General features: G+C 38.3%; 1 protein-coding gene across 4 annotated transcripts in view; it reads left to right on the plus strand.

Moving 5' to 3' along the window:
- Nucleotides 1–20,411, plus strand: part of Gba3 (glucosidase, beta, acid 3 (cytosolic)) — a 115,008-nt gene that overhangs the window by 40,818 nt on the left and 53,779 nt on the right. For all 4 annotated transcript variants that reach the window (XR_010044606.1, XM_063240318.1, XM_063240319.1 and 1 more), the window contains 2 exon segments: nucleotides 9,037–9,833; nucleotides 10,557–10,680. Coding sequence is in view for 3 of the 4 variants with exons in the window: in XM_063240318.1 (XP_063096388.1) it covers nucleotides 9,037–9,833; nucleotides 10,557–10,680 (921 nt within the window). In the remaining variant the exon portion in view is untranslated.

Raw genomic sequence — 20,411 nt, forward strand, 5'->3', positions numbered from 1 at the left:
GGAGCTGGAATACGGGCTTTTTAAATGCAAGATGTTATTGGAATGTTAACCTGCAAATGAATTTCGAAAAGGTGTTGTAGGGATCTATTTCTATTTTTTTGTGGTATAACCCGGGATGAGTTATGAAAAATCCTTAAGAAATTGAGGTGGTTCCAAGTAGTTCTACTGGGCCAGAATTAGTGGCACCACAGTAAACATTAGTTAGTATCACAGCCTGGAGCTTACTTGAGATGAAATACCAGCTATACCACTTAATACTTGTGTAAGTATCTCTTGGTCTAGTTTTCCCATGAGTAGGAAGATATGCTATAATAGTTCATACTTCAGAGAGTTGTTGGAAGATTAAGTGAAATAATCTTTATCACATGCTTTATACTGTCCCTGAATACCATAAAGCCTCAGTAAACGTTAGCTGTTATTCTTATTATGCTTTGTAATTAAAGGGACCATCCACTGCCCTATTGAGTGCCTGTTATTTATTAGGCACTTTTGCACACATTTACTGTAATCTTCACACCAAATAAGTAAAGTATGATGATCATGTTTTACAAGGGTGTATGTCTAAATCCATGTATTTGGAAATGGTAGATTTGGAATCCACATCTAAGATCTGGCTAGTTTCCACGTAACTGGGTTGGAAAACAATGACCTGAGGGCCAAATCTGGCCTGCCACCTGCCTTTGTAAATAAAGTTTTATTGGAACACAGCCATGCCCATTCATTACATGTGGTCTGTTGTTGCTTTCCCACTATCATAGCAGAATTGAGTAGTTGGAGCAGAGACCATATGGCCTATATAGCCTAAAATATTTGCTATCTGGTCCTTTACAGGAAAAGTTTGCCAATCTATGTACTGCAACATATGGCTTCTTAATAATGAGCTTTTATTTGTACTTTTTTCTGGAAGAGATTTCATATTACTTGTAGGGGCAGGACTAGGTGAGGAAAGGGAGGTGTCTCCAGTACAAATTTTAGTGTCCTTTAGATGCAGGAGAGTACCTGTGTGACCTGAGAGGAAGGGTACTTACCTCTCCATACTTCCCAGTACTTCCCACACTGAAGGGCCTTCACTGTTACCAAGGAGCTCTTTATGGTTAAGTTGTAATTCCCTACATAGAAACCTCCACCCTGACAGTTCTATGGGGCCCATCCATGTGCAACGTTCATTTCACAAAAAATGAGGGACTTCTCTTCTTGGAATGGAACATAGTTCCTGGGACCTCCTGAAGCACTGACCCTTGATTCTGAAGGAGCAGCCTTTGACTCCTTGCTGTTGACAACGTGCCTATTTTCTTGACATTCTTGGTTCATTTTTGATTCAGATGAGGAATTAATTTCTTGCTCAGTTTAAAACTGGCTCGTAACTCTCCACCTTCTTAATCAATATCTATTCCTTCCTTCTCCTTGACACCATCAAATCCAAGGTGAAGTTTTGTAGCTGTGATTTTCCTTTGTGTGCAGTTTCTACATGCAACTAAGCATACTGTATACTACCATGCATCAAGGACTCTGCTAAGTACTCACAATATAGATATAAGAGAATCCCGTGGGTTTCTAACGGTGGAGTGGCTGGATAATTCTACTTTGCTCACCATTGTGACCTGGTTCAGTATCTTTCAGGGCAAGATTCAGTGAACAGTTATTGCATCCAATTCAATTAGATCAATAACAATCATAAAATTACTCTGATGATAGCGATGGTTGCTGTTTATTGAGTACATTCTATGTGTAGCTCACTTTGCCAAATATACAAACATATTTGCTAAATGACAAATTTAGTTAGGACCGGACTCAATCCCGGTCTGCCTGACATCAGAAGCCTTCTATCTAGGTTGGAGCACTTTAATAACCTCGTTGAGCCAGTTGAATTCTCTGTGCTGGGCTTCCCGATTGGAAATGTGAGGCAGAGGCTCCATGTCAGTAGAACTCCACCTACTCTAGGAGTTTGGAATTTTTCCTGAGATCTCACTTGGACGAGATTCCATAACAACAAGAAGTAATAATAATAATTAAAATAATAAAATACCAACCAACTTGTAATTTCACAATCCCTTTTCTGGAATTCTAAAATACAAAAGACTCTTAAGAAATTTTTCTAAAACTACTTTGGCAGCATAATCTGACCTGAACCTGCATAAAAAAACATTTTTTTGTAATGTTGGTTGATTCTATTTGATGAGGCTGTTTATGTATTTTGCCACAGATATGTTAGGATGTGCTGAAATCTAGACCCTCAGGGGGTATTGACATATGGATATGTGTTCTGAGTTTTCTTCTAAAAACCCCATATTTCTGAACGCATTGGTCTCTAAGGTTTTTAGAGAAAGGCTTATGGACCTGTAGCAAGAAGTCAACCCATCGAACTTTTAAAGTTAATTTAAGATCTACAGGAGTTCATGGGGACACACTATAGGTCAGCAATCCAAGAGCAGGGAGCAGAAAGACCTGAGCAATGAGGTGGTGGCACTGGCGTCCTTGGAGTGCCTTGGACAACGCAGGGAAATCGTTTATACTGAGCTCACATGGCGATCACCTGTCTGCAACACTGAGCTTTTGTGCTTGTCCCTGGCTTTTGTAAAACCATAGCTGATTAATACGACAGACTTTCTCTGAACAAGAGGGCACTGGAGGTGCTTCCAGGAGACAGAATTTCAATAAGCAGTTGCTCATTCTTGTGCAGTGATCTGTTGAAGAGATTGGAACTGTTTTAACTCAGAAAGGCCATCATTTTTTTCTATTGAAATATTTTCTCGAAGAGCATGTAAAGAGTTAGAAAATCCCTGTCATTGTCCTTTCCAAAGAACTCACTTTTTTGTGTTTGAACACTCACTTTAAAGCTTGATTATGGCAGATTTGGAAATTTGCAAAATTCTATGTCCCCAAACTGGAGGGATATTTTACAAAGTAGAAATGTAACATAGCCTTTCTCTTTCAAATGTCAAGTTTTCATGGTTTAACAAGAAGAGATTGAGTTAGCAACTGAACTCACACATTTCTGTATTTGTCAGCTGTCCAAGTATATTTTCATATGTGTCACAAATGTAAGTTTGAGGTGATTAGTATAAAATGCAAGTATTGGAAAGACAAAAAAAACCCCCTAATATTTACGCAGAATTTCTTGTTCTCTTTAAGATTTAAAATATAAAAGTACTAAAAAAAAAAAAAAACCCAGTACTTTAGCAGGAGTGGTCTAAGTAAGTTAATTCAATACACATTAACCTGGTATTTTATGTTGAACATCATGATAACCTGAATTATGCTTCTCATCCACCCAAACATGTTTTCTTCTTGAATACTAGAAATTATGAATATATTAATTACCTGGCAAGGGGAATTTTACATATGCGATTAAATTAAGGATATGGAGATGTAGAGATAATTCCAGATTACCTGTGGGTTGCCTGGTAATCACATGGGTCCTTATAAGAGAGCTGCAGGCAGATCAGACTCAGAAAGGTCTTTCTGAAATAGATGAAGTCTGAAATAGAGGTGTGAGAGGTGTGAGAGGAAATGGAAGAAAGGCCCATGAGAGAAGCCATGGAGGAGGGCTCTGTTACCTGGAAAACAAGGAAATTGACAGCCTTCTAAAGAAATGCAGCCCTGCAACTGACAATATCTGGATTTTAGCACACTAAGAACCATTTGCATTTTGGACCCCAGAGATTTAAGATAATACATGTGTGTTGCGTTTGATCTCTGAGTTTGTAATAATTTGTTATAGCAGCAGTACTTAACTATGGCCACATGACAAAGGATAATCAATTTCATTGTACAAATTTAGAGATGTATGAACTAAAGAGAATTTTCATGTATCTTCCCTATTTCTTTGTTATATATAATCTTGCTCCATGCCTGCTACAAATGACGGGACAAAGGAAAGCCTTGCTGCCTGCAGTATGTAACTTGTGTGATCTCATTGAAAAGATGAGCTTGCCCAGTTGTTTTCTTCCTCAAGAATGTTTGGAGGCTGAGTTTATTTGTGGATAGCACCAGGGTTCTGAGGTAGCTTTGGCAGAGAGGATGGCTATTTTGATATGATGGTAGACTGGGCACACAGGGAATTGATTCTGAAAGAAGGAAGGTAATGTAGCTGATATGTTGAGAGAAGCAGTGTCTTGGTTACTTTTATCTCATTGTGAGACAAAATAACCAATGTCCCAAATTAAGGGAGAAAAATTTATTTAGCTCTCAGTCTGTGGAGGTTTCAGTCTATACTCAGCTAGCTTTAAGCCGGAGTGGCTTGGCTGAGGGTAACTTTTTCAAGATGGCAGAAGACAGCAAAAGTGACAAGAGCAAAAAGATGGAGGAGGAACAAGCCTCTTTCCCTCTCTTATATTGTATACAGCCTGCCCACCCTCTGGCAGCTGAAATACTCATACCCCATCTCATACCAGTACCACTCATACCAGTACTAGACAAGGAACTAATCACAAACTCTAGATTCTGCTGTCTCCGAAAAACCTGACCCCTATGACTGCATAAGACTTTAGGGGGACATCCAGGTACAAACCATAACAAACGGGGATAGAAGAGATCATTTCTCCTGTAAAACAAAAGTTTTCTCAGCTAACAATTTCAATTCCCTTGAGTTCTAGTTGCAGTTATTTTATTTTGTTTTTGTCATTGAGTGGCTGATGTCTTCCTGTCATCTCAAATAATGCCCACATTTCCTCATACCTACCACCCAACTGCCCCCAATTCTACTTTATATTTGAATTAGTCCAAGTTGTTTTATTTTTCTTACATTTAAAGACTCAAATATACTTCATATCTGTACATCTGTATAAGTGAGCTTCAACCAGAGAATATAATATTGGCCATGAAAGAAGTTATAGTATTTTTAAGTGTGTGTGTGTGTGTGTGTGTGTGTGTGTGTGTGTGTGTGTTGAGACAGCTTTGCTGTCTTCCCCAGTCTGGACTGGAATTCATTATCCTTCTGCCTCAACCTCTTGAGGACTTAGGTATATAGGGATGTATATACATATACATATATTCCTATATATAAATGTATATATATGTATACATATACATATACATCCATATATTGTTGATCAATGATCATTTAAAAACACACATTTAGTCAGAGAATATGTTATTACTGAATTCTATCAGTCTGATAAATAAAACTAAATGCCCTTTGGCTGTGTTCATTCGATACTTGTGACAGTCATGAGGTGGCACTATAAACATTCCTTTTTTAAAGGTGAGGAAACATAGGTGTTCAAGTCAAGTGATTTGTCCTTGAGCCTTTGACTGAGTGTATGAATGTGCTGTTCTGCTGTTAAGAATCCCAGTCTCCTACCTGATGGAGAAGTTTCCTTACAGTACTGGATAAACTGTATAAACCAGCAGTGAAGTGCGTGGTTCTGGAATATTAGCTATTATTTATACAATTCTCTGTGACTTACCATTTACTTATCTTCAGCTCAACTCTGATTACTATGTTGTTTGACTTACATTGATCGTACATCATTAATAATTCCTTCAAAATGGAAAATAAAAAGAATCTGCTATCGTGATCTGGTCTGAAGTAGGTAAATGTTAAGGCTGGTGAAACAGAGCCACACCTTTCTGGATCAAGAGCATTCATTAATATAAGAAACATAGTGTTCACATAGGACCAGTGTGGTCTTTTCAGTGAAACAGATTGGCATTAAAAGCAGTCTGTGCTATTTGACAATAGTAAAATTCTGAATATCAGTTTCCTCAGTTATTTAACACAAGTGAAAATGTCCATCTCTTGGGCTTACTACTAGGATTAAGCAAAATTCCCAGAATCTGGTACATATAATATGAATTCAGCAAAAGAAATACAATGTTATTTTTTTATTCAAAACCAATGAAAAGAGTTAGTGAGAAAAATTCTCACATGTCCCAATACCAAACTTTTGCCATCACATAATTTTTTTTGAAATTTCATTCATAAATGAAGAACTGTGGTTTAGCAGGACCAAGAGATGGATTAGTAGAAAATTCTTTCATTGAAAGAGAAAAGGAAATGTGGTTTTTTTTTTTTTTTGTACTAGGGATTGAACTCATGATCCTATTCTTGCCAGGCAGGTGCTTATGCCACTGAGTTACATCCCCAGCAGAAAAGTAAAGTTTCATAAATGTTGGTGAGTATGTCAATTTCCCTTTGTTTTTGAAAGCAATTTATCCCAAGCCTATGTGCTTAAATACACACAGAAGTTGAGTGTGGTGGTGTATATCTGTAATCCCAGTGCTTGAGAGTCTGAGATAGGCCCCAAGTTCAAGGCCACCTGGCCTACATAGTGAGTTCAAGGTCAGCCTGGACTATCCTGTCTCAAAAAACCAAAACCAAACCAAATCAAAACAACAACCGTAACAAAAACCACACAATTTGTGCTCTCAAAGTTCTGTTGGTTAGAATTTTCATACAAGTCTCTCCAAGTATGAAATCAAGGTGCCAGTAAGGCTTTGTTTCTTTCTGAAGCATAGAGGGCAGGGTGTGTTTCTTGGTTCAGGTGGTTAGTGGTTGGGAGACTCCAGTACCTTTGTTCATAGGACTAAGGTCCTCATTTCTTCGTTGGCTATCAGCAGGAGACCATGTTCAACTTATAGAAGCCACCTGCATTCCTGGGCTTATGAGTTAAGTCCCTTTCAAGTTGAAATCTTCTCCACTCCAACACTCACTGTAGAATCTTTCTAATCTACTTTTCTGGGATATTCTTCTACTGATAAGGACATGTGTGGTTATTTTGGGTCCATCTGAACAATCTTGGAAAATCTTCAAATTTCAAAGTCTTCATTTAATCACATCTGTAAAGTTTCTTTTTGTTTAACATATTCGACCATTCCATGGATTAGGGTATGGGTGTCTATGAAAGCAGAATGAGTTATTTTGCTTACAAAGTTAGAATAGCATATGAAAGTGTCTCCCAAATGTAAAGTCGCTATGGATGATTCACATTGTGTTCCAATTTGCAAAAGAACTGTTGTTAAGAACACTCACTTAGACAGACAGATAGACAGACAGCCAGCATATGACTGTGCAGTTTGGTTTCTGTTTACCCCTATTTCCTCTGCCTAGTCTCACGCTTCTGATGAGCTTCTCTCACAGTTCCCAGAAGGAACTTTACTCTTCCAAGAGAATGAAGATGCAAACCAAGTCCAGGTAACATATGAAAGGAAGATTCTGACCCACCTAAGAAGTCAGGTGTCCAAGCCACAACCTCTGCAGCAGTCAGCCCTTCATAGTTTGCATTTGGTCAACAATTGGCATATCTTTGGTTTTCTTGTTGCCTTTGCTATACCCTTACTTCAAACTCAGTACCAGCCAGAGAAAACCAAATGCAGTACATGCCCCAACCAGTGATATGGTATGATCTACCTCTAACTGGGCATTGTCCAGCTGCCCTGTCCTAATGACCTCCAGTTGGAGCATGCCTGACCTGAAGTCCACCCCTATTTTTCCCTATAAACTTTTTTCTTCCTTGATTGCCATCGAATATCTGTCAAGTGAAGTTGACATTTGCAGGTGGTTGACTAAAATAAACCAAATAAACCTGCTAAAATAAGCCAAATAAAAACATAAGCCATTTTTCTCATTTGAGTTTTTTATTTTTATATGCTCTTTGGTCTTTTGCACATTTCTGTCCCCTCTTGAGCTTACTGAATCACTCTTTTCTTATGGCTTATGTAGATAATCACTCTTTCTTGGCTTATATAGGTAATTCATACCCATTTTTTAAGAATCAGCTTAGATGTTGCTAATGACAATAAGATAACAATAATAATTATTACTAGAATTATATTTGACCTCTGCTAAGGTCTTACCATAAGCTAAGAATGGTTGTAAATATGTTCAATTTATCAACTCATTAAACTCACAATTTATAAATGTAGACTTCTATTATCCACATTTTGCAGAGTGGAAAGATTATTTAGGAAGATCAAGTAACCTGCTCAAAGTGCAGAAGTTGGGACAAAAATTGGGTATCTTGGTGCATAGTTCACTTTTAAAAACCAAGATTAGGTTGGGTTGAACAGTGCTCTGTAGTTTATATTGGACCATGTTGTGCTTGTCTATAAATTTTTCTGTAATTTCTCTTGTTAAGCTCCCTGTTTATGATGTATGGCAATTTCTATATCAATGTGTGGTTAGGTAATGAACAAATGAGTAATTAGACACATGAAAGAATACAAAAGTCTGAATTACTATTTTTTTTTAAATTGGAGGAGCAAAATCTAGAGAAAAAAACATGACAGGCATCTTTCTCATAGGTAAACTTTCCACACAATATAATTCTACTATGATTTTGTGTCTATCCAAGAAATTACTTCTTTATAAAGAACAGTTTCTCCCTTCCAAGCTCCAGTTGCCTTCATATTCTTTTTTAAAAAAAATTTTGTTTAAGGAGAAAAAAGAAAGCAAAACAAAAAAAGCATAGAAAAAATACAGAATTTCAAAAAAAATAAACACTAAGAAATTACTAGTTGATAAATTACATAGTTTCATTCATTCATTCATTCATTCAACAAAGTCTTTATTGTATACTAAATTCTTGATAATGTTCCAAGATTTGGGAATCTCAAGGTAAACTAGATAGTTAAAACTCTTGCTCTCCTGGGGCTTATAGTCCCGTGGGATTAAGAGACAAAAATGATCACATAAGTAACTAAATAAAACAATTTCAATAAGTGGGAAAATAGCTCAACATTTAGTGACAGCAACTTGTCCAAATGTATCTGTTTTCAAACAATTATCCCTGATCAACCAATCAAGGAAATTTTTTTTTTTTTTTTTTTTTTTTGAGATAGGGTCTTGCTATTGCTATACGGCTCAGGGTCTCACTGTGAAGTTCAGGCTGACCTTAACTCACCACTTAGTCAAGACTGGCTTTGAACGTGAGGTGATCTTTGTGCCTCAGTCTCCTGAACTCTGGGATTTACAAGTGTATGCCACCATGCTTGTAGTCAGGGAATTCTTGACATTTCCTTTCAGCTAGAGTTATCCTGATCAAAATACTTCCAACTTATTAAAGTAACTTTTTGCTTGTGTTTTTTCTCTCTTAGGAGTTGACTATTACAACAAGATCATTGATGATTTGTTAACAAATGGGGTTACACCTGTGGTGACACTCTACCACTTTGATTTGCCTCAGGCTTTAGAAGACCAAGGTGGATGGTTGTCAGAGGCAATCATTGAAGTCTTTGACAAATATGCCCAGTTTTGCTTCAGCACCTTTGGGAATCGAGTCCGGCAGTGGATCACCATAAATGAGCCCAATGTTCTTTGTGCTATGGGATATGATCTGGGTTTCTTTGCTCCTGGTGTTTCTCAAATTGGGACCGGAGGTTACCAAGCGGCTCATAATATGATTAAGGCTCATGCCAGAGCCTGGCACAGTTACGATTCCTTATTCCGGGAAAAGCAGAAGGGTATGGTGTCCCTATCACTTTTTTGTATCTGGCCGCAACCAGAAAATCCCAACTCAGTGCTGGACCAGAAAGCTGCTGAAAGAGCGATCAACTTTCAATTTGATTTCTTTGCTAAACCTATATTCATTGATGGCGATTATCCTGAACTTGTCAAGTCCCAGATTGCCTCCATGAGTGAAAAGCAAGGCTATCCATCATCGAGGCTTTCCAAATTCACAGAAGAAGAGAAGAAAATGATCAAAGGCACTGCTGATTTCTTTGCTGTGCAATATTACACGACTCGCTTCATCAGGCACAAGGAGAATAAGGAAGCAGAACTTGGCATTCTTCAGGATGCAGAGATTGAGCTTTTCTCTGATCCTTCTTGGAAAGGGGTAGGGTGGGTCCGCGTGGTGCCATGGGGAATACGTAAACTGCTGAACTATATTAAGGTAATTGCATGATTTGTGTGTGTGTGTATGTGTGAAGGTAGCAGGGTGGTGAGGGTATGTATACATATGGAGCTGAACAATGGATGATTTGAAATACTAGCGTATCTAGTTTTTGGCTTGAGAAGAACTGATTAGAATTTGAATTGGTGAGGGTTAACTGGCTGGTTATTTGCTTGAAAGTCAGTGGTCAAAGTTAGGATTTGCTTTAAAGTCAGTTGTAGCAGTAAGAGTAGCTTGGATATACTTGTCAGGCCGGTATCACCACTGTGATTACTAAAAGGTATTTTAAGACAAGAGATAGCGAGATCCTTTTTGGGTCTCTGCTATGCTACATGGCATTCAGGTAGCTGAAATTAAAATTTCAAGCTAACCAGTTTCAGGACCCTTCCTGTGGGGAGGAGGCAGAAACTGTAGCTGTCAGTGGGACCAAGGGGTTAAGAAAAAGTGACTGTGAGCAGATGCTGATGGGAAGAAAGATATTTCTGTCTTCTCATTATAATAAGAGTCATTTGACTGTCTTCATGGACATTTACACAGTTTTGCTTTTCCACTGTTAGTCATAAAAGGTCAGCGCGTGGAAAATTAAGTTAATAGGGTCAGTGCAATTTGATGAAAACTAGTTTTAGGGTTGTAGCTTCAAGAAGATAGAGGGTAATGCACCTGATTTTATGAGCATTTTTAAAAACATCTGTTTGGAATAAAACTTCTGCTCTGTTGTTCTAGGACACGTATAATAACCCTGTAATTTACATCACTGAGAATGGATTTCCCCAGGATGACCCGCCATCTATTGATGACACCCAGCGTTGGGAATGTTTCAGACAGACATTTGAGGAACTATTCAAAGGTACCATTTAAAATGATGAAAGATCAATTGTGCAAACTTAATGTAATTTTCCCATGTGCTTATTTGCATTCAGCAAAGACCAATGATTTTGAAAGCTGAAATTCATATAAATCAGTGTAAAGCCATATAATTAGAAGAGGGGGAAAGGAAAAGAATTTAAGAAAGAGGAAGGTGAAGATTTTGGTCTAGTTTCACCCTCCTGCTACCGAATCACATAAAAAGCAACTGTCTTCAGAATTTTGCACCCCCTAGATGTAGGGAACAAAAACAGAAGGAAAGAAAATGAGTTATTACAAAAAAATTGGCACTGATCAACTGTACCATGCATATATGCATATTTTTGTATCCTAATTACTAAGGAATGAATTGACAGCATTTTTAAAGAATCCTGGTTCAGAATCTATACAATGCAGTTCAAAATGGCATGAGTCCTTCATCAGTGTATGTTCCATTTAGCTTGGAAGCAGGTGGCCCTGTTAGAAGCAGCTTGGTACCGTAGAGAATATATGAATTACGAGACAATATTGTCATTCTGGTAATTCTCTTCCTTTCATGCAGTTCTTTTCATATTTGAAAAGAAACAAAAAGGGATAATATTTAATTAGTGACAACATTTTTACCCCAGTTAGCCTCCTAAATCTTACCTTTAGATTGCTTTTTGAACTGTTGTTACTGGGAATTTGTTGCTTCCTAAATCTTATCTCTTTGCTCCATAAAGAATTGTATCAGGGCAGAAAGATTTAGGGCAAAAATGAGACTTTTAATTTCATAATTTTGTCATGATACCACACGCATCTCTTGTTGTCATATTTGAAAGGTATGGAAGTTATTCTTTCCAAAATTATTTAATATTATTTTTGAATCAGTAGAAGAAATTTTGGAAAGCAATGCCATGTGGTCTCTTTCTAAAACCTGAACTATACTGACTGAGACCCTCACTCAATTTATTGGCAGAGAGCAGTTGGATTCCTACTGTTTGGCCCAAGCAAAATACTTCTTTTGCTTTAAGTAAAAAGTTAATTCTTTGGGGTGATAATTAACGTTTGGATAAGGAAGCCTCTAGTTTTCTGAGATTCCTTCACATTTTCCCCCTGAAAGTGGGTCTTTGCAGTGAACACATTAATGTTTGTAGGTTTCCTTCTAAAGGACAGGTAGACTTCTCAGGCAGGTTTCTGGATTATGCAGGAAACAGAGATAACTTATCTAGGGTTCTTCTGTGTGTATTTGGGAAAACAGAAAAACAGAAAGTGGGCTTTTTAGTTTTCTGTTTGGTGATTTGTTTAGTGCTAATCATGTGAAGACATTTTATTGCATTTTGCATTGTTTGAATTGTTTTATGTGGTCCCTTCGATTTTTAATGCTAAGAACTCAGTGGTGAACCCATAAATAAACTGATTTAAATATAGATGCTAGGTGTGGTGCCACGCTCCTGTAATTCAAGCACTATGGGAGGCTGAGTCGGGAGGATTATGGTTTGAGCCTTGTCCACACAATTGAGTGTTTTCATGAGACTGTATCTCAAACCTAAGAAAGAAAGAAGAGAAATGGCTGGAGAAACAGTTCAATCCCCAGTATGTCTGAAAAACCAAACCCAATAAAACAAATGGACAAGCTGAAAATGTAAGAAGAGTTAGGTTTCTTAGGGGCAGCTAACGAACAAATCTTCCTCATCAAGCATACTAAGTTTCTACTGTGTGTTTTTGTGAAGGAAAAGTACAGAGTGAGCCCAGATTATGATGGTTTGCCTTATTACATGTCAATTTCATGATGGTGGTTGTGTTTGTTAGATACTCAACCTAGAATCTGGACTCTAATCTTTACCTGAGCTAGTGCTTGGCAGGTACCACGCTGTCACTTCTGGGCTGTAGCAGACACAACCAGAGTTTCTGTCAGCCCAGTGATCCTGGGGATGATGAGAGAGACCACAGTGTACCATTCGGTAAGCTATGGCGTGCAGCAGGTTAAGTGTACTCTGTGTATTTTTGACTCACTGATAGGTTTATTATGATTTTAATCCCATCTTAAGTCAAGGAGCAATTTGATTAAAACATTTGTCATTCTTAGCACCTGTGGTCTCTTGCAAATCTTAACAATGGTCTATCTATATTGATTATACCTAACAGATAATACCATTTCTGTTTAGCTTTTTTTAAAATAAAAAATGGCATTTAAAAATGGGGAGAAATCTACACATTGCCAAAAAACTATACAGAAGTATGTCTATTCTGGACAAGAGATATTAGTGACAGGTATTTTTCATGCATTCTTGTAGTAGACACCAATGATTTCTTCTGTTGTAAACTCTTTCTTCTTGTAACAAACCCCCTTTCTTTTATAAGCCACTCACTTCTTCTAATCCATATGCATAACACAGGGACAGTTTGGCAAGTGGGATAGAATATTGCACCTATAAACTGAAAGTTGATTGCTTTACATATAGGCATGTAATATGAGCTGAGCCAATCCCAGCTGCTTCCTGGAATTTTGAATTTGGACCAATGAATTTGTCTCTCATACTTCAGGGGTAAGGTACCAATTTAGGATAATTAGTGGCTTTGTTCTGCCATATAAATTTAGGAGCAGCGAAAAGAAAAAAATGCCCATGCTTTAAAGAAAGTGGAGGGGGGAAAAAAACACCAAAAAACAAATAAACAAGATCTCCCTGATGGTTCTTGACCCTCCAATGCCAGTTTTTCCCAAAATCCAGAAGCATATATGTTCTTATTTCATTCATAAAATGTGATGTGATCATTTTCCTCCTGCTTTACAAAGGAGGAAACTGACTTTCAAAGAGCCTAATTTGTTTGCTCAAGTCACAAAGTTATTAATTAACTCTTTTTTGAATAAGAGAGAATGTGTACATTATTAATATTATTGTTTTGATGTTAAGTAGTATCTGTGAGTTGAGGACTTTCTGAATCAAAGTGACTTTTGGCCTCCTTAACAGAACCCTTTATTTATGTTTGGCACCTTGATTTCCATATGTCCTTTGGAAGTGGTTTTGCTTTCTCTAAAAGAACCAATAGTTTCAATGACCTTGGACAAAGCTCAGAAACCTCATATATTATTTCTCATCAGAAGAGCTGAGTTGAACTGACTAATCGATTTTCTGAGACTCCTTTGAGGTAGTGCTGATGATCTTGGTAGGCAAGAACTTTCCTAGCAGGAAGCATCCTGTGAGTGATTAAAACTAATCACAGGCCATGGAAGACATTTGTGGGAAGCACGGCAGGTGCGGGCCCACCAAAACCCAGGGTGTCAGATGGATGATGGCTTTGTGATTCCCAGGAACAAAGCCTCCCCTCCAGCATCATGCATATGGACAGGCACATAATGACACTATAGTTGGATCAATGGTGTCTGCCTGGCAGGCTTAAGGATTTCTTCAGGTAAAATCCCACAGCCATTAATTGAGCAGTAAAAAACTAAGCTAATAGCTAATGTTTCTGTTTCCTTTTGGGGAAGGCAAGAGGGAGAGGAGAGAAGAGAAGAGAGGAAGAGGAGAGAGACAGAGAGAGAGAGAGAGAGAGAGAGAGAGAGAGAGAGAGAGAGAGAGAGAGAGAGAGAGAGAAGAGAGAGAGAGAGCTGTTTTAAGGGAAATGAGAGAAATCAACTAGTGCTTTTTAAATGCTATTATTTAATTGTGTTTAAACATCTCCAAACAGAATATATTTTAATTAATGCAGGTATCATAAAAGAAACACTGAAACATTGCAGTAACATACACCAGGCTTTTTCATCTCTGCAAGTTGCTCAGTGAGGGACCTTTGACAAACTGCTCACCCTTCTGGGCCCTCAGTTTGTTTACATATAAACATGAGAACAATGCTTTCCTGTGCCAGGTTGTTATAGGAGTCCATTTAATCACTTATTGCATAAAAACTTTCCACCAACTGCCCAGCACAGATTAGGTCTTTGACTAATGATAAGGATATTACAAAATGTGCCCCCTTAAACATATTCCTATCACCTTCAAGTTAATTTCCTTGTTACTTGAAAAAGTCTTATTCCAAGGTTGGATATTTTTCATTCTTCTTTCCCTCTTTTATGTTATAGCAGAATATTTTCCCATAGCTGAGTGGTTTTCTATCAGTTGACTGGAAGAAGTTTTGGGTGTATGGTGTAAAATTGAGCCTTCGACGATTTTGGGTCTCAGTGTTATGGAGGAGACATCAACAACCGACCTCATTATTGCTGAGAGCTTTTTAGAATAGATGAAAAATTCTAATTGTTGACAGCAAAAATAGATGTCACGTAACTGTGAATTGCTTTGTCACAGAATTTTTGTATGTGTGGGATTTAGTTATCTTCAAATAGCATCATATGAATCGTCACTATATAAAGTATGATAAAAGTATGGTGATGTTGCAATTAAAAAGCGCTATAACACTAAAGGACACATTGACATTGGCCCGGCAGAACGCTCTGCCTTGCTTTAAGCACACCTAGCCTACCATGCTCGCCTCTTTCTGAAGCAGTTCTGGAGTTCTCTTTAGTGAATGATTTTATTTGCGTTGTCATGCTGCTTCAGTGTCCTGAATGGATTCAAAACACTTACCTTTCTTGGTCATTTTGACTTTGGTGCTGAGTCAGAATTCTGACAGTGCCAGGCCCTACGAATAAGGTGTATGGGGCCACACCCTTATATTCTACTTGATAGAAATTGCTGTAAATATTTTACATGATTCAGGATGGCCACACAAAAGCACCCATGACTAAGGACTTTTAGAAGTACTTCAGAAAGTGGCAAAACCAATGAGATAAGTGTTTTTGAAGTGAAAGGGAATCACTTGAGGGAGATTAATGACAATGTCGCTTATTGTTGTGATTCTTACATTTTTAATTAAATGCCCATCTCACTTTCTGATGATACTTTGTGTTCTTAAAATTAACACCAGTATTCACTGGTCCAGGGTGGGGGAAGACTGGACTTCATATGTAAACACATATGAGAGGATACTGCTTTAAAGTCCCTGTTGAGTGGAGGAGTGTGTGGAGACAGGGAAGGTTGCTCCAAGGGCAAGATTCCACCCTTGATCTAAATTCTCCTGTGTTCATTCTGTGGCTGTCACAGGCCCAGCATTTTTCAGTCTTCAGCTCAGCTTACAATATTCCCTGAGCTCACATTCCATCAGCCTTGCCTTTTTCCCAGTCCAATCCTGATATTTAGAGGAGATGAATGTGCTTGAGTCCTGTCAGACATGAGTTTGAGATCTGGTTCTCTTATTTACAAGCTCAGTAACATTAGGAAAATACGTAAGCAGCCCAAAGCTTCAGTCATCTAATCTCGAAAATGGACATAGTAAGAACACCTGTTTTCTAAAGGTTGATGGAAAATGAATAAAAGAATGCTCAGAGAATCAAACATGGTCTGTCAGATTACTAAGGATCGGAAATGATATTTCATTTCAGGGGAAGGGGGTCCATGCATCCATCCATCTGAGGGCTAGAGTTGTGTTTTCCATAATTAGACCTTCATCCCAAGAGCCATGCCCATTACATAGCGGTGTTCTACAGATGTTTGTTGAATTTGGTTGTGTCTACCAGGGAAGGGTTAGTCCAAAGATAATGAGAAATAAATGATGAAATGATTGGGAACTATATTTTCTTTCCCTAAAGAAATATACCCTGCTCAGGAAAAAAAAAATGCAGCCTTCTGGAAAGTTTCTGAGCCAGCCCAACTTTCTGAGCCAGCTAACTCAGACCCATGCCTGAGTTAGCACAGCGGTGGATGATTGCAGAGAAAGTTTGTTAATGACCAGCTTTAGGCTTTTAATGACAAAACCCCTCAGCAAGATGTCATCGAAGTTATTGAAGACTTCACTGAAAGTGTTGAAGCTGATACATTGTAACAAGAAGGTTATAAATCTTGCAGCTTGGATATACCACCAAGACAAGATGCTGAGCACAGAATCACCCTGCTGTTGTCTGTCAGTGGTCTCCCTCCCCCCTTCACTTCCCTTTCCCACCGAGAGCAAGGAAAGGAGAAATACATCCATTTCCCAAAGTGGTGCAGACCTGGCAGCCACCTGCCTATGCCAATTTCAGATCACAGAGGCCCATTTAACTGGACAAAATGTGTTAAGCACCTGTGTTTTTCTAAATATGCATAAAAATCCCTAAGAATGGAGGCAAGATCTCACTGAACTTTTAGAAACACTAATTAAAAATCCATTGCAAGCTCATAATGGAGATTCAAATACCTGTATACGGATTCCCACACTATGTCTGTTGTTTTCCTGTTTCTCAAAGGAGACTTGTGGCAGCTTGACCCCTATGAAGCAGCTCTCTTATAGCTCACAGAGGGTCCATATGCAATATTCAGATGTGGTGTTGGGCGTATGTCAGCAGGACGTTGGCTTGGCTTGGTACTAACTGCTAGCAAGGCTGCTCTTGGCCGCAATTGATGGCTTAAGCAAAGATGACCCTGGCCAGAACGGAAGACGAAGGAGGAGCATTGATGTCTGGGCACGAGATTGTTAGTGGGCATCAACGTGTAGACATATGTGATTTTTGCTAATCTTTAAAAATTAAGAAGTATAAATTGGATATATTTTTCATGCACATCATTTTGTTTTGAAATACAAGTACGTTTTGGAAAGGCTATCCCAAGGTAATGAACTTATATACTTTCTGTGGTGAGAATACTCAAAATGTCAGCAACTTTCAAGAAAACAGTACTTTGTTATTAACTATGTCACCACGCTGCACATAGGTCTCTTTTCTCTGAACTGGAATTTTGAATCCTGTCAGACTTTCTAGTCTCTATTTCTTCGAGGGCTTTTTAAGATTCCACATGTACATGAGAGCATGCAGTGCTTGTCTCTCTGTGCCTGGCTCATTTCACTTAATGTAAAGCCCTCAGGTTCACTCATATTATCACAAGTGACAGGATTTTTGTCCGTTTTACAGCTGAACAGCCATTCTTTGTGTTTATAGACTATGTTTTCCTTATCCATGCAGTGTTGCTGGGTACTTTGCTTCCATATCTTGGTTCTTATGAATAGAGCTGCAGTGAACATTCAGGCACAGGTATTTTTTCAACAGACTTGATTTCATCCCTTTGAGGTAAGAACCTGAGTGGATTGCTTATTTGTTTGTTTAATTTGAAAGTCATGAAGAAAACAGTTTCTAATATCAGTGGCCTGGGTACTTAGAATACACATAAATTTAGCCAGAAATTACAGAGTTAATGTAAACACAAACGCGCTGGATGACTTTCCTCTATTTTTTCTCTCTAACTTTGGCCCCCTACTCTCCTGGAGAGTGTGGCCCAGTGGGAAGCAGCCTGCCGTGGGTCTGCGGGGTGATTTGAGTGTTCCACTGGTGCGCCTTCAGGAAAGTCATCGGCAGGACTTTCTGGGTATCAGCTCCGTCCCCTGTGAAGTGGGGTGATCTTGACTGCTCTTCAGTATAACTCAAAGTCAGTTGTAAAAAAAAAATAAAATCATTTTTGTCTATGTATAGTTGGAACACATTAAAATGTTTGGAATTTTCTGATATTTGATGTATATTTTGCACTTTTGTTTAGAAATACTCATGATTCCCTATAAAATACAGTACCGGACCCTCATATTCTCCGTGCTAAGGGAACCTGCCAAAAGGGTGCTTACTACTGAGAGTCTTTCAAAATCTTCACTGGTCAGAGTTTATGTTTTTATTTTCCCACATGTTCCTAAATTGCTGTCATGGTGAGATCAGCTTAAGTGTTCTTAAAAAACATATACTATGACCCAGTTTTTAGGGTGGGGTTTAGGAAAGCTGGAAATAACACACATGCGCACACATATACAAACACACACACGCATATACAGATTCTGTAAACTGCCTTGGCAGTCTGGTCCAGGTGAGGCTCCATTGAAATATCAGAGACATAAATCATTTCCACCATGCACGCTGAGACACAGAACCAGGTGGACGTGCTTCAGGAGAACAGGTGTCAGCCCAGGCTCAGGAGAGAAGCAGCTGAATCACACATCAGAGCTCTTCCCTCGTGCTAGTGGGAAGCATTGTTTGTTTTCTCTTTTGGTAGTTTTCTAATACTTATGCTGTACCCCAAACAATGGATACCCCCTTGAGTAACAAGTTTCAACTGAACTTGAAAGCAAACCTTAGTCTCAATTGCAGTTTTAATTTAGTTTCAGCTGTTCAGAGATGATAATTACTTAAAGTCCTCTATCATCTCAGGCCCAAAGAGCTTAAAGGGTACTAGAAATCCTGTTGAAAAAAAATCAGATAATTCTAATCTGACTGTGTTTTTATGATGATCTGTCCAGTGGTTATTGTGTGATGTAGCAGCTAGTAGAAACTCAGTTTTATTTTTATAACTATAAAAATGGTTACACAACTCAAACAATTGGAGTTGAATTTAACTGAAAAAAATTACCTTTAAAATGAGGAGTAGACTGAATATAAAGTAGGAAATGGGAAGAGGAAGGATTCAGTAATGATTTTTGAAAATGATTTCAGGAAAGAGCTCGTTTGGCATATTCAGATAACTATAAAGTCCTGCTAGAATTGAAGATGTAGAATTCTTGGGTTTTTCTCATGGTACAGTAGTTCTTTAAACATCTGTCCACATTAGTTCTTAATTTCTGGCCTCCAAAATAAACTGATTACCAGGACAGCCCCGGTTAGCTTGGGACTGAAAGACCCTGTTTTGGGGAGAGCCCTATGGCCCCCATCTCGAAGTGGTGGCAGGGGCAGCCTGGGTGATGGCATTAGGAAGGATTCTGCTGGAGCAGTGGAGAGTCATGGAGGAAAAAAAGGGAGGTGGCCAGGAGGTAGCCAGCCTGCTTGGGAAAACCAACACGAGTTTTCCAGTGCTTGGAGAGATTCCTCTATATAAGTTAGTACATTGGTATTAAACTTCATAAATGAGGATCTCAGGAGTTCACCCTTAGGGTTAGCTCCCAGTATAGTAATTATGTGAGTTTCTAGATTTGCAGTGCTGATTATCAGATCCTAGGTGGTGCTGATCTTACCAGTTCAGCCCACACTCTCTATGGTTCTTACCTGTTATTTTTATAGTTTCGACATTACTCATGCTGGTTGGTGATGCTATAGTGATATGAATATTGTTTCTGTCAACTTTCCCAGGCTGCTAATTGTGTGAATTACTGGTTAATGACCTCGTATTTTTCCAAAGGTGAGCTTGATGTTGTGTGGAAGAAAATCAGCAATCTTATAAATAAAAGCATTGAAAACTGGTGACCTAACTGCTTCATGTGCTCCCTGCTTCACTGTGGCCTGGTCACACTCAACTTGTGGAGTGAGACAGTTGGTTAGATGGACTGTGAGGGACACTTTGATTCTTTAAAGCAGTGCACTCATTGTAGTCCTTGAATGGAAGGAAGAAAATCATTTTTAGGAGAAAATGGAAGTTACTAAAAGGCACAAGCACTAATGGGCAGAAACAACATCCACAGAGACTTTACTCAACTGTTTTATTAAAGATAAAATTCTGAATGGAATAAAATTTTGAAGTTTGAGCTACTTAGTATTCAGTAAGTGTTCAAAAATGTTTAATGAATGACAAGGAGATTGCTACAGATTAGCAGGAAAACGGAATCATTTCTGGGAAATTCAGTGAAATATTATATTCATAGCAATATTTTTATTTTTAAGGAAGTAGTATATTGTTTTGATTATTACAAAACCAATTTCTATATATTGGAATGTGTAGTGGGAATTATATCCTTTTGTTATTAAATGGGTTTGGGTAACAATAA

Source organism: Cavia porcellus, unplaced genomic scaffold, assembly GCF_034190915.1.
Source record: "Cavia porcellus strain 051 isolate PalLab524CR breed Dunkin Hartley unplaced genomic scaffold, mCavPor4.1 scaffold_30, whole genome shotgun sequence".
NCBI classification, from domain to species: Eukaryota; Metazoa; Chordata; class Mammalia; order Rodentia; family Caviidae; genus Cavia; species Cavia porcellus.